Here is a 13,548-nt window from a genome sequence, read left to right on the forward strand (position 1 = left end):
ATCAATGTATCTAATTGATTAAAGTAAAAGAATTTTTGTAATTATAAACGTCATTGGAAAACTTAGATAAACTTTTTTATTTAAAATCTAACCTGTACAATGCAAAAGAATGATGACTGTTCTCGCCGAAAAGTTCTCTATTATTAATCTATATAATTAATGTATTTAATGTATAGTATACCTACATTAAATTAAAATACCTAAATAAGAGGGCGGCAAAATTGTCTTCCGCCCCGGGCAGCCGACACTCACGCTACGCCACTGAATTGTTTACACAATTTTTCACAAACAATAATCAAATTAGTTTGATTTTTGTGGAATTAAAATATGAACATACTACAAAATACTGGTAAGGTCTCGTTTTATGCGGTGGAACGTTCTTCAGAAAACCGCATATAAAAAAATCGCATAAAAAAAGACTTTACTTGCATTGAAAAAGTAGGGATACGTTCCGTGATGTTCTAAAATCACATAAAATGGTGGACGTTTGTCCACCAAAAATTGTGTCTTTGATGTATTTTTTTTCTTTTTAATTACAGGTTTTATAGGTCTGGATCCCGCGTATGAAAAAAAAGTTGATTAATAGCAAGCTGAAAATTTGTTAATAGCTTAAAGGTGTCTAGTCGGACAAACTTTGATATATGGGTACACTCAAACAGGGGAAGTTTTATTTGTGGAACAGGTTAAAAATTTGAAATGGTCAGACCACGAAAACATCACATGTATTTTGTCCGACAGAACTTTCAATTGATTTGTTACCCTTTCATTAAATTCTCAAGCAAAAATCAGACTGCTATTTATCACCTGTCATAATTCCTGTCATTTGACATGTTCTACGTGTTCCACACATTAAAATGTCCATTTGGTGATATTTTCGGCCCAAATTTTCAGCTTGCTATTAATCAACTTTTTTTTATACGCGGGATCCAGACCTAATACCTTTCAATGCGAAATTCAGATTGATATAATAGCTGCATGGTACATCATGTAACAAGGGGAATACCCGAATTGCAAACTCTCAGACTACTGGATGGGAATAGTTAATATTAATTATACTAATTGTTAATAATAGACATTTTTGAATGAAATACCAACCGCATAACTTCAAAATAGCAAAAATAATCCGCATAAAAAGAGACCTTACTGTATAGAGTAAGAAAATAATATATTAGATAAAGATAGGAAGAAATTTTGGTGTAAATCAACTTGTGTGAATCGAACACCGCTGTCGTGAGCGTAGCACCAAAAATTAATTTTTATTTAAAAAAATTCCTGACGCCGTGATAGTTAACCGATTTTAATTTTAAAAGGTACAGTATTCTTCTAATTGTAAAAAAATTTAACTTGCTACTTGCTTTATTTTCAGTCCTGCGACATTTTGAAAAAATGAATTTTTTGCGAAAGCTGGATTGCAAAATTTATTTTGCAAAATCTATTGAAGCGATCTTAACTAAATTTACAGTATTGTTTTATCATATTATAATATTTTTCTGGGTGAAATATGAAGGTCCTAAGTGTAGCAGAAATGGTTGAAGAATGTAAAATGCGAATACTTGTTTTTTATGTTTTTTTCGCAATTATTGCTATTTTGCAACAAGGGTAACAATTTTGAAAATTTTTAACCAATCTTATATTGTAGGAAATTTAATTACACAACTTTTATTTTAGTGCTTTTCAACTTTTCTCGGAAGTGAATACTTTTAAAGTTATAATCAAAAAACGAAGAAAATATCGAATTTTTCTTTCATTTTTTTACATTTTGATTATGTAAACAATGGACCTTTTTGAGTGGGAGGATAACGCAATTATTATTATATGGGTCAATTCCAAGCAATTTCTGCAAAAAAATTAGAGTCACCTCTCAACGTCCATCTCAAAACAGTCCGACCTGGACTATATGCCTCCTACTTGTTTTGTATTTAACAATTTAACTTTTCCATTATGAAGTGAATAAGGAGAGTGAGGTTTGGCGCGTAGCGGGCCGTACACGCACAGGCAGGCGACCTGACTGGCCACAGTTCTCGCTGTTCGTTCATTCGCATTTGTATCGTTGCGGGTTGTATCTGATGTACCGTACGTTTCCACGGCGTCTATCATAAACGTAAAACGTGATCTCGCGTAGTTCGAAGTTGCGTCAGATAATTCCCGCAAATGAAAAATAAATATGAATATTACGGAGCTGCAGACTGAAATTTCCAATGAGGACACAAAGGCCTTATGGGTTTTTGCTTATGGGTCGCTTTGCTGGAAACCCGGATTTGAATTCCATAAAGCAATTACTGGCTTTGTGAAAGGATATGAAAGAAGATTTTGGCAAGGAAATAAGACGCACCGTGGAACTTGCGATCAGGTATGTTAGCTATTAATGTTTTATAAAATGTGTTGTTTTTGTTCATATTTTTAGTAGAATATTATTTTTAAACTTTAATCAAATGTATCGTTTAAAATAAATAAACCGCAAATCAGAGAATAAACTCGTATTTCGCCAGGCAAAGATAAACATAAAGTTTTCAAAATGTTTTTTTTATTATTAAATTACGTTGTAACATAAACAAATTTGATTACAAGATATCAGATTATTAAAGTGCTGCAAGCAAACTAAGAGTCATTCATATTCAGCTCAGCGGGGCGCTACTCTTCAAAGTGTCAAATTCTATCAACAAGGGATCTACCTGTTTTATGAAAATGATCCCTTGTTTATTTAAGTACACATTTCCATCAATAGTACCCCGCTGAGCTGAATGAAAATGACTCTCTTAGTTTGCTTGCAGAACTATAACTATAGCTCATTAATACTGACAATTTGGACATTTGGGATAACACTTTATTTGATTGCGTGAATTAAACTTTAAAACAAAAGTGTCTCTTACTTACACAAGAGCTGGATATGAAAATTTTACTAATACATAATTTTAAAATTCTATAATTAACTTCAATTCTTCTTCTTGTAAGTAGTTCCTTCTCCTATCGGAGATTTACTATCATCACAGCTATCCGTACCTTATTGGCGGCTGCTCTGACAAGATCTACTGAGCTGCAATTATACCACTCTCTTAAATTTCTCAGCCAGGAAATTCTTCTTCTGCCTATGGATCTTTTCGCCTTAATTTTACACTGCATTATGAGCCGTAATATCTCATATTTCGCACCTCTAGTAATGTCGTGGCCCAAATATTCCAGCTTTCTTGTTTTGATGTTCTTTATCACCTCGCAATCCTTTTGTAGCCTTCTAAGCACCTCTGCATTCGTAACTCGTTGGATCCATGGTATTTTCAAAATCCTTCTATAGCACCACATCTCAAATGCTTCTAAATTCTTTGTGTTGTCTACTTTCAGTGTCCAGCTTTCCATTCCATATAACAAAGTCGAGAACACGTAGCATCTTAAGGCTCTTATTCTCAGCTCCAGAGAAAGGTCTCGATTAACAAACATTTTTTTCATTTTTATGAATGCCTTTCTTGCAATTTCGATGCGTGTCCTGATTTCTCTACCGGTACTTAACTTCAATAGTAGAACCTAAATGAAAACGTATGGGCACTATGTCGTCAATTTTCAATGGCACATGCGTCGACGGTGGAAAATCAAACTTTTCACTTATGGACGGGATAAACTAATTATAGGAGTCCCCCGTTAAAATGGACAAAAGGCCCTCACTCCCAGAATTAAATTTTTTTACATTCTATGTGATTAAAAAATAAAAATCAGCGCAATTTTAACCCACTACCCCCTTTCCCCTCCCACCATCATAAAAAACGACATTTTTCGTTTTTATTTTTTTTTTTTGATGGGATGCAATCAATTTTACAATATCAAAAAATTTCCATGCGTAGTTGAGGCTTTTACAAAACATGTGAATTTTTTATAGATCCGTAGGATTTTTTTTTGGAAAAAAGCGTATAACTTTTTTGGGGAGATGGATGCAGGTCTAATTTTTGTTATTTGGTGTATTTTATCAAACACTACATTTCAAATTTTTTTCAGATTTTTTCGTAAAGTTCGCACGTCTCAAAAATCCAAAATACGGTTTTTTAGGTGGTTTTTGGGGTTTGAATGTGTTTCTCCCATTTTTGAGTGTTCTAAAGGACACAGTTGCTTTAATGTATATTTATAGCCTTTAAAATCTTGATTTTTGAAGTTTATAAAATTGGGAAAATCCCCAAAATACCCCATAAAAACAGTTTTTCGGATTTTTGAAGGTGGCGAACTTTATGAAAAAAACTGAAAAAAATTAGAAATATAGTGTTTGATAAAATAAACAAAATAGAAAACAATTAATAGACCTCAAAAAACAAGGCTTTTTTGAGGTTATGTATACTCAACCTACAGGTCTATACAATAAAAAGCCTCAACTATGCGTGTGAATTTTTTTAAATTTTAAAATTGATCTCATCTTATCTAAAACGAATTAAAAAAAACGCAATACGTTTTTGATGATAGAGACGGGGGGGAGGGGGGGAGGGGGGGGTACAAATTGTGTCAAGTCTTATTTTTTAATCACACAGAATATAAAAAAATCGAATTCTGGGAATGAGAGCCTTTTGCCTATCTTAACGGGGGTGCCCTTTAATTAATTTATCCTGTCCATAAGTGGAAAATTTGATTTTCCACTGTCAACGTATGTGCCACTGAAAATTGACGGCAGAGTGCTCATACGTTTTCTTTTAGGTTCTAGTACATTGGGGTGCAAAATTAACCGGAAATCTTAAAGATGGGTCATTTTTGATGTTTAGAATTTCCCAAACCTGTTGTCCGATTAAAGTTATTTTTTAATAATATGTTATAGCCGTATTCTTTAACAATATCGATGTAATAATATTGTTGCTAAACAGGTAAATTTTCAATGTATACCAAGTGTACTAATGAAACTGTGTTTTTTTCCCAAACTTCGCATCACCCTGTGGAATATTCTAGCATTTATAAAATACTCAAATTAAAACCCAACTATAGCCTCATGTTTTCTCAACCTTATTGGTTTTGTTTCATTCGCTTATGTTGGACTATAAAAAAGTTAGGTACTTTAACAATTAGCCATGTTTTACATTAATACAAGGCGTTTTTAAATAAGTATGGCAAACTTCAAGAGGTAATTCTACATGAAAAAATAATAACAGTTTGCTTTATAAACCTGTGTCCGCAAATGCTTCGTTTCTGAATAGAGAGTGTTGAAATTGTTCTTATAAACTGGCGATTTATTTATTGCTTTAAAACCGGTTGAGATGTGCAAATGAAATTTGGTGGGTTTTAAGACGTAGTTATTGCTCATTTTTTAACATACAATTAAGAATTTAATATTCACCATTGGCGCGCATACGGGTTCTTAATTGTATGTTAAAAAATGAGCAATAACTACGTCTTAAAACCCACCAAATTTCATTTGCATTATATCAACCGGTTTTAAAGCAATAAATAAATCGTCAGTTTGCAAGAAAAATTTCAACATCCCTTATCTCTCAAACTTTTATTTTATTTGCGGACAGAATTACCCCTTAAAGTTTGCCATACTTATTTAAAAACACCCTGTATTGATGAAGAACATGGCTAGTTGTTAAAGTACCTAACTTTTTTATTGTCAAATGTAAGTGAATGAATTAAAAAAACAAAATGTTGAGAAAACATGAGGCTATAGTTGGATTTTAATTTGAGTATTTTATAAATGCTAGAATATTCCACAGGGTGATGCGAACTTTGAAAAAAAAACACAGTTTGATTGGTACACCCGGTATACAATGAAAATTTAAAGGTTTAGCAATAATACTGTTCCAGCGATATTGTTAAAGAATAAGGCTATAATATATTAAAAAAATCACTTAATTCGGATAACAGCTTTATTTAGGAAATTGGAGACATCAAAAATGACCCTTTTTTAAGGTGTCCGGTTAATTTTGCACCCCAGTGTATTTACTAGACTTTTACGGTGCCTAAAATGATTAGCAAATTTTAGTCTCCGGCTATTAGTCCATTAATGATCTTGATTGAGACCTCTCATTAAAAGTTTACGCATTCTCAAAATATCACAAGCACACAAGTAGTCTTTCTTGTTTGTATTTCAGTTTTGTATTTTGTTTTGTGTATATTTAAGTTTCAGGGTCTTTTTGTGTTGATCTCTGTTCCCTATTTTGTAAAATTCCTCATTTAGAAATGATAAAGGATAATTAATAGTTTTTACCAAAACATATTTTATTGAAGATAACTGTTGTAAAAACTTTCTCCACGTGATTTTTTGATACTCTCTGATTTAACTCTTGTTGGATTTAAAAAAATGTAATTACATTATATCAGCTAGTGGTGATTGTTTTGTATACAGGTCGACCATCCTAACCTCTGACTGATTTGCGCGTCGGAGAAGAGTGAAACAGTCTCGTCCAACAGAGATAGAGAACGGAAAGTTCCTTAAATATATAGTCAAGTGATACTCAGCCTGCGGCCCGCGGGCCGTATGCGGCCCTCTAGCGTTTTTATGCGGCCCGAAGGCTAACTAAAGAGCCCTGTAGACGATCAAATTATTTGTTAAATTTCACGTGTTTTTCAAATTATTTGATAGTGTGTAGATGTGTTTGAGGCATGTTTGTGCGTGAGGCAGACAATTCAATGACTTTAATTTTGAAATTTTATTGAAATTTTTAAGAACTCTGATTATTAATTATTAACTTTTAATAATAAATTATTACAGTTAGTGAACAAATAGTTATTTTAAAAATAATCAATACTTATGTACTACATTGCAACGACTCATTTAGTAATCACATGAAAAATTCAAGTCCGGATTAACAAAAAAAAATTAAAATAATTGTGACTTTGAAACAACACCCTGTATTTTGAAATTTTCAAAATTCGTTAGCACATTTGAAAAGAGCATAAAAACTAAGTTTAATTGCTCGCTTAAATTTTTAGCGCAGACAATTTTATGACATTAATTTTGAAATTTTTGTTTTGAAAGTTCGAGTATGGAGTTCGAGTTCTTAAAAATTCTGACGTAATTTCAAAATAAAAGTAATTAAATTTTCTGCACAAAAAATAGAAGAGCACCATTAAAATTAGTTTTTTGTGCTCTTCTCAAATGTGCAAACGGGTTTTGAATATTTCAATACACAAGATGTTGTTTCAAGGTCACAATGAATTTATAATTGTGTTTAATCCGGGCCTGGATTTTTCTTGTGATTAGTAGTTGGGTGATTTGGGTTCTAAATGTGACATATGTGTACTAAATCTCAAAAAATATACAAGGGTGTTCTAAAGTTATGAGTCCAGAAAAAATGGGCAAAATCGGTAAAACACTCTTTAACTCGGTTATAAAAATCGGTGGGGCATTAAATTCAGTATGTCTAGAACCGCATCATTTACCTCTATTCACCATTTAAGTATTTCCGTTTCCCAATGAAACACACTGTATACTACGTCACCTTGATTGCGACCCGCAAGCTTTCGCAATGGCTACTATGTGGCCCAGAAAAGAAAAAGGTTGAGTATCGCTGAGTAGTCCATCAAGTCCATGTGACAGTAATTCATAATGAATTTTCAGTATTACATAATAATTACGAGTTTACACAAGGACTGTCTAGTCTTTAATTCAAAATTAGTCTTGGTCTTCTGAATTGAAATAGACTTACACCTATTACATCTTCAAGTGGCTTGTCATTAAATGTCCATGTTCTCATTCCATCTCTTTCTTGGCTTTCCTTTAGTCGTTTTATAGTTTTTTTCCTACTATTTCTACTAACTACTACATACTACTTTTACTACTTTTACTTTGATGCAGCTCGTGTGGATGTTACGCTTTTTCCTTCTAGTAGCCATTCTTTTATGCTCTCTATGTTACACTTTACATACTTTATGAAGACATCTCGCAGACGTCTCATCCAAATTGAGAACAAGAATTAATATTCCTCAAAATGTTTATGAGATCACTTGTGGACCTCCATCTGCCACCTTATTCAATGCACCTACGACAGTTTTGTAGTTTAACATGTGTTTTAATTGAAACAAAAGTTTGAGACACCCTGTAGAAAGGAAAAGGTACAAAGATGGTTATACATCGATATTATATTGGAGTTTTATATTTTGTGAACATTTTATTTTTTTAAATTTGTCTGATATCATTAATAACAAAGAAACTAAAAGAGACGGTTTTACTCTTTAATATGTGTTTTAACTGAAGACATGCGATACGTGAGGAGGCCATCTCTTATCATATCACTAAGATGAAATTAGTTCCTATATATAGGTACTGCGAAAGGAAGAGTGTTCAAAGAAAAAAATCTGTGTAATGCACCACTCGCTAATTAAAGAGCCTCCACGTAGACACCAAATCCGTACTTACTTTTAAGGAAATTCCACCCCAAAACATCACAGAGCCTCCATTAAACAATCTCGTCTCTCTTATGTTGCGCTGTGCATACCGCTTACCTGTCGATAAATAACTCTTGTAGGTGTCGATAAGAACTGTTTGCGTTATGTGCCTTTCTGTTTTTAAATTTTTGTTAACTATTATTTTTATTGCTAATTTAATTTTGTTTCATTTAAAACACATGTCACAGAGTAAAACCACCTATTTTCTTTGTTTCTAAATATATCAGGGACATTCAAAAAACAAAATGTTCACAAAACATAAGACTACAATACGATTCCAATGTAAACTTACATTTATTTGTACCTCGTCCTCCGTACAGGGTGTCTAAAACTGAACATAAGACATTTCTTTTCTTCCACCCGGTATAAGTACAAAAAAGAAGGTTGAGTAAACCTTTGCACAGCTTTATAAATATTTAAGTAAAATCTAAAATAATAAAAAAAATTAGCGGAATCCGTTAATCTGTTCACGCAAAAATCAACTATGAAAATGAGCATAGTTTTCTATATCCCTAACTATTGCCTCGCAGTATATTTTTCGGAAAATCGATAGTAAGGCCTATTTTTGTCATTTATTTCCTCGGCTGTTAACTTCTCCTTCGACGCTAGAATTGTAATGTACATGTTGTTTTGTTAGTATCATTCTGGAAATAAATTAACAATTAAAAAAAAATAAATTGCCTATCGACTACTATTCATATAAAAATGTTTTCAAAGAATGGGCAAAAACTGATATCTACTATTCGTTTTTTCCTATTATAAGCCTAATTTGACCAGACTTCGGACTAAAATTGGAATGTTTGACAATAGGTAATAAACATAGGAATTTATATTAAACAATGAATATGTAAATTTGATGGTCTAGTTTGCAAAAACTACAACACTTTTGATTTCTTTTTGGGAAAGGCTGGGCACAGTTCATTGATCATTTTAAAAAGGTGTAATAGCCATGTACTTTTCAGTTTTTATTATTATCCAAATTAAGACACTTACTACTTAGCTCCATAGGCGTAACCAGGGGGTGGTTCTAGACTTTATAACCCCCCCCCCTTTTGGATGTACTTTGAGCTCTATACGCTTAATACCATTATTATTCCATACCCACAGAGACCTTCAAGTAGATGTAACCCCCCCCCTTAGGATCATCCTGGTTACACCTCTGCTTAGCTCACTTTAAATTTTGTGAATTTTGTGAAATTCATGGTTTCAAAGGAAGTTGGAGAGGAGTTTGGAGAAGTTCCAGTTGTTTAGCTAACCATTCGAATTGTTTCTTGGACTTAACATCTGTATCGGCATTTGACATTTTAATGTGGTTGGAGGTCTTATTTACTTAGTTCTAAGCCTTTCTACCTTTAGGTGTAAGGCTGGTGGAGTTGAGTTTTTCATTGTTGTCTCCATGCTTTCCGATCTTATGTTAGGTTTCTTGTACTCTCCAATGTCAATCCTTTCTTCTCGACTTCTTTTCTGATTTCATCTACCCACATAACTCTTGGTCTTCCTCTTTTCTTTTTTTCATAGCATTGACTATGGATTTTTGTCTCCCTGTCAATGTCCATGTCTCTCTGCTATACATGATTCTTGGCCTAACTACTGATCTAACGACTGCCGTTTTTACCTTCTCCGAGATCTCTTTTTTCCCAAAAAAATGATGTTTTTATAGTGTTAAATAAGCTTCCTGTTCGTCTGATTCTCTCGTTTATTTCCATGTCTTGTGAGCCATTTTATTCAATTATTACTCATAGGTATTTAAAATATTCCACTTGCTCTAGTTGTTTTCCGTCTAACTCTATTACGTGTGTCTTCCTCGTATTTGAAATTATCATTGATTTGTTTTCTCTGTACTTATTTTCATATTTATGTTTGATAGTTCTTCTAGGATTTCAAGATTGTTCTGTAAGTCTTCTCTGTTTTCTGCTGTCAATACCATGTCGTCTACAAATAATACGTCCGATAGTTGAGTATCTTTCATTTGCCAGTATCCTAATGTTAGTTTTCTCATTCTTCTCTTGGTTTTCTTTATTGCTTCATCTAGTACCACTGAGAATAGCAGTGGACTGAACACGCATCCCTGTTCGACGCCTTGACTTGTAGTAAATTCTCTGGATTCCTTGTTATATCTTACTGTATTTGTATTATTTTTGTACATATCCTTTATTACTTATATTATGTTCCTGTCAACTCCCCTTTATTTTAGTGTCTTCCATATGTCCTTTTTCGGATAGTGAAACGTCTTTTCCAGGTCGATGAAGCATACCTATATATGTGTCTCTCTATTCTTATTGATTACCTTTTCACTTACTTGTCTTATTGTGAATATTAGGTCTTCTCTCCTTCCTGAATCCACACTGTGTATCTTCCATAGTTGTTTCTATTCTGTTTTTATTCTTGTCTTTATTATTCTTGCGAATACCTTCCCAGGGATACTTGATTTGGTGATACCTCGGTAATTATTATAGTTTCTCTTGTCTACCTTTTTATGTATTAGTATAATGTCTTTCTTCCAGTCCTTTGGTATTTCTGCTATATTTATGATATCATTAATTAGTTTTTTCCTGCTGTCCATTCTCTCTATTCCCGTGAATTTTATCATTTTCGGGGTCATAATATGATTTTTCCTGGTGCTTTGCATAATTTTACTCTTTCTATTGCATTCTCTAATTCTCAGATAACACAGAAAGGTTTCTGAGCTTTCAAAAGTTTCTCTCGAGCCTTGTTTTGCCAACATATCTGCTCGTTCATTCCCATAAACCCCTTCATGACTCGGCACCCATATTAAAGGCACCTTATTGTCTTTTGCTAGGTTGTTGAGGAGATCTTTGCAGTTCCTTACCAGTTTTGATTTCGTGAGTGGGTTCTTTACTGCCAAAATAGCCGCTTGTCTAGATGAATAATAATTATGCTATTCGTTGTCTGTTTTTGAATTTCCCTTTTTAATAATTGGGACATGCAATGTCATAATTCTAGAGACCATTGTTGGAACTATTCTACTGAATACTAGCGAATGTATTGAGAATAAGACTGTGCAAAGACGCAGAGAAAGAAACGGAGAGATACCAAGCAGGATTTAGTAGCAATATATCAGTTACGACTCAAAATTTTTTTTTTGTACTAATCTAAATACAAACGACCCATTGCGACCATAAAACCATCCAATACAAGCTTCATAAATGCTAAAAAAAGGTCATGACATCATCATCATCATGGCTTACTCACTCCTGCCGGAGTGTTTGCCGCCCTTTTGGGCTTTCTGATTCATTTGTTGCGGTGAATCAGTCCGCTGTTGTCTTTTTATTATTATAATAGCGTGTTGTGTGACTTGGCCCTGCGTCTACAATAATTTTCCTCCATTCTTTCCTGTCCTTACACCGCTCCTTCCAATTGTAAATTCTTAGCTTCTTTATGTCTCCTAGGACTTATCTCTCCATCTTGTTTTGGGTCTTCCCTTCGGTCTCTTTGTTATTGGTCTCCAGCCGGTTATTCTCTTTAGCGTAGAATCTGGGTTAGCTCTTTCTATGTGTCCCAGCCACTTAAGCCTTTGCTCCTTCGCGAATTTGATTATGTCTTCACCCTGGATGGCTTCTTTAATTTCTTCATTGGTTAACCTTCTAAATTCGCCTACACCTACCCTCACCCGTCCCATTATTCGTCGAATTATCTTTCTCTCTAAGATTTCTAACGTCATTGCATCTTCTTGGGTTAAGCACATCGTCTATACACCATAGGTGATAACTGGCCTGATTGCGGTCTTGTAAATTTTTAATTTGGTTGTCTTACTAATGTGTTTTTCGTTTAAGAAATTTTGGTAGTTCCAGTAAGTTTTATTACCCAGTAGGATGCGTTCACTTATTTCATCCGTTCTATCATTTCTGCCATTCACAGGACATGACATAATAAAGAAAAATAAAATGCTTTCACACTGCATAGCGTGAAATCTGGCCCAGTTAATAAAACTAATATTAGAAACCACAAAAACCAAATCACATGTAAAACAATTATAAATAAACATTTGATGTGGTATAATTTAAATATCTTCCAGACCAAACATCTTTTGTAAAGTAGTTATTCTGCGGTCATTGTTGTATTGCAACCAGAAGTCAAGAAACGCAATTCTGTCATTATTTTCTATTTCATGAGTACATTGAATTTTATTATGAAAGCTATTAAACAGTTGAAGTGTAAAGTACGCAATCATCTACATATTGTTTGTAGAATTGTAAATTGTAGTTCAATTTAGATGTATCCGATGTCTGCAATTCTTAAGGTACGTATTCATACGAGGGTGCTACGTGCTCGGTGTAGCTGCTCAAATGGATACGGCATGCGCTCCCCTACATATAAATCGCAAACCGGTTGAATCGAAGAGGGTGAACGCCGAGCGGCGATCACCAACGTATCCACTGTGTGGAACTGCTACACCGAGCGCAGATCACCCTCGTATGGATACGTACCTTTACATTACCAAGTTTGGTTTTGCCAATGCTCATGAATCCATGGCTACTACGGAAAACTGAGAATAGTTTTGTAAAGAGCAATTTTTATAGAAACGGCTTTATAGAAACTGACATAATTTGCGGCAAAATACAAAAATTTCATGCAAAAGCTGCACTCTTCACCTTTAAAACCCATTTTCATTTTTGTCAATAGGACACTCTGATCAAACGATATCGAATTTTTACCGTTCAGTTGATACAAATATTATATTTAAATAATTGATTTCGCGCGCTTAACTGACATTAAAAATCGCCGGTCGCTCCAAGCGTTGTTTCTGAGAGAACGGTTTATTCTTCTGAAAAAGTGCTAATAAACATTTTTATTCAAAATAATCTCAGCTGCATTTCTTGTTTGAAATATTTCTTTGCGGCTTACAGGTTCTTGGCAAATCGATGTTATCCCTTCCTACGAGGGGGTTTTTAGGGGATAGGAGTGGCAAACTTTTTATATCATTTTGGGGTCCGAAAATTGACATTCTCAACAAAATTCAGTTTCTCACGACTGGACTAACTGAACAGATTGTAATGTTATTTTAATTGGGATGTGTGAAGATTTACCGACAAAAAATATTTGTGGTTTTTTTGGAATCGATTCTTTTGAAATAAATTAGTGGAAATCCCGTAAGTCATGTATACGACATTGAGTTTTACCCATTATACATAGTATTTTGAGAGATTCCATATTGGACAAACAAAATTATCGATAAATAGT

The 13,548-nt window shown here is 33.7% G+C and overlaps 1 protein-coding gene across 1 annotated transcript in view; it reads left to right on the forward strand.

Moving 5' to 3' along the window:
• The first annotated feature begins 1,960 nt into the window (after positions 1–1,960).
• Positions 1,961–13,548, forward strand: part of LOC114338102 (glutathione-specific gamma-glutamylcyclotransferase 1) — a 32,177-nt gene continuing 20,589 nt past the window's right edge. The window contains exon 1 of the mRNA XM_028288683.2: positions 1,961–2,350. Coding sequence (XP_028144484.1) covers positions 2,165–2,350 — 186 coding nt within the window. The 5' untranslated portion in view covers positions 1,961–2,164. The remainder of the gene's footprint in view (positions 2,351–13,548) is intronic.

This window comes from Diabrotica virgifera, chromosome 10, assembly GCF_917563875.1.
Source record: "Diabrotica virgifera virgifera chromosome 10, PGI_DIABVI_V3a".
Lineage (NCBI taxonomy): Eukaryota > Metazoa > Arthropoda > Insecta > Coleoptera > Chrysomelidae > Diabrotica > Diabrotica virgifera.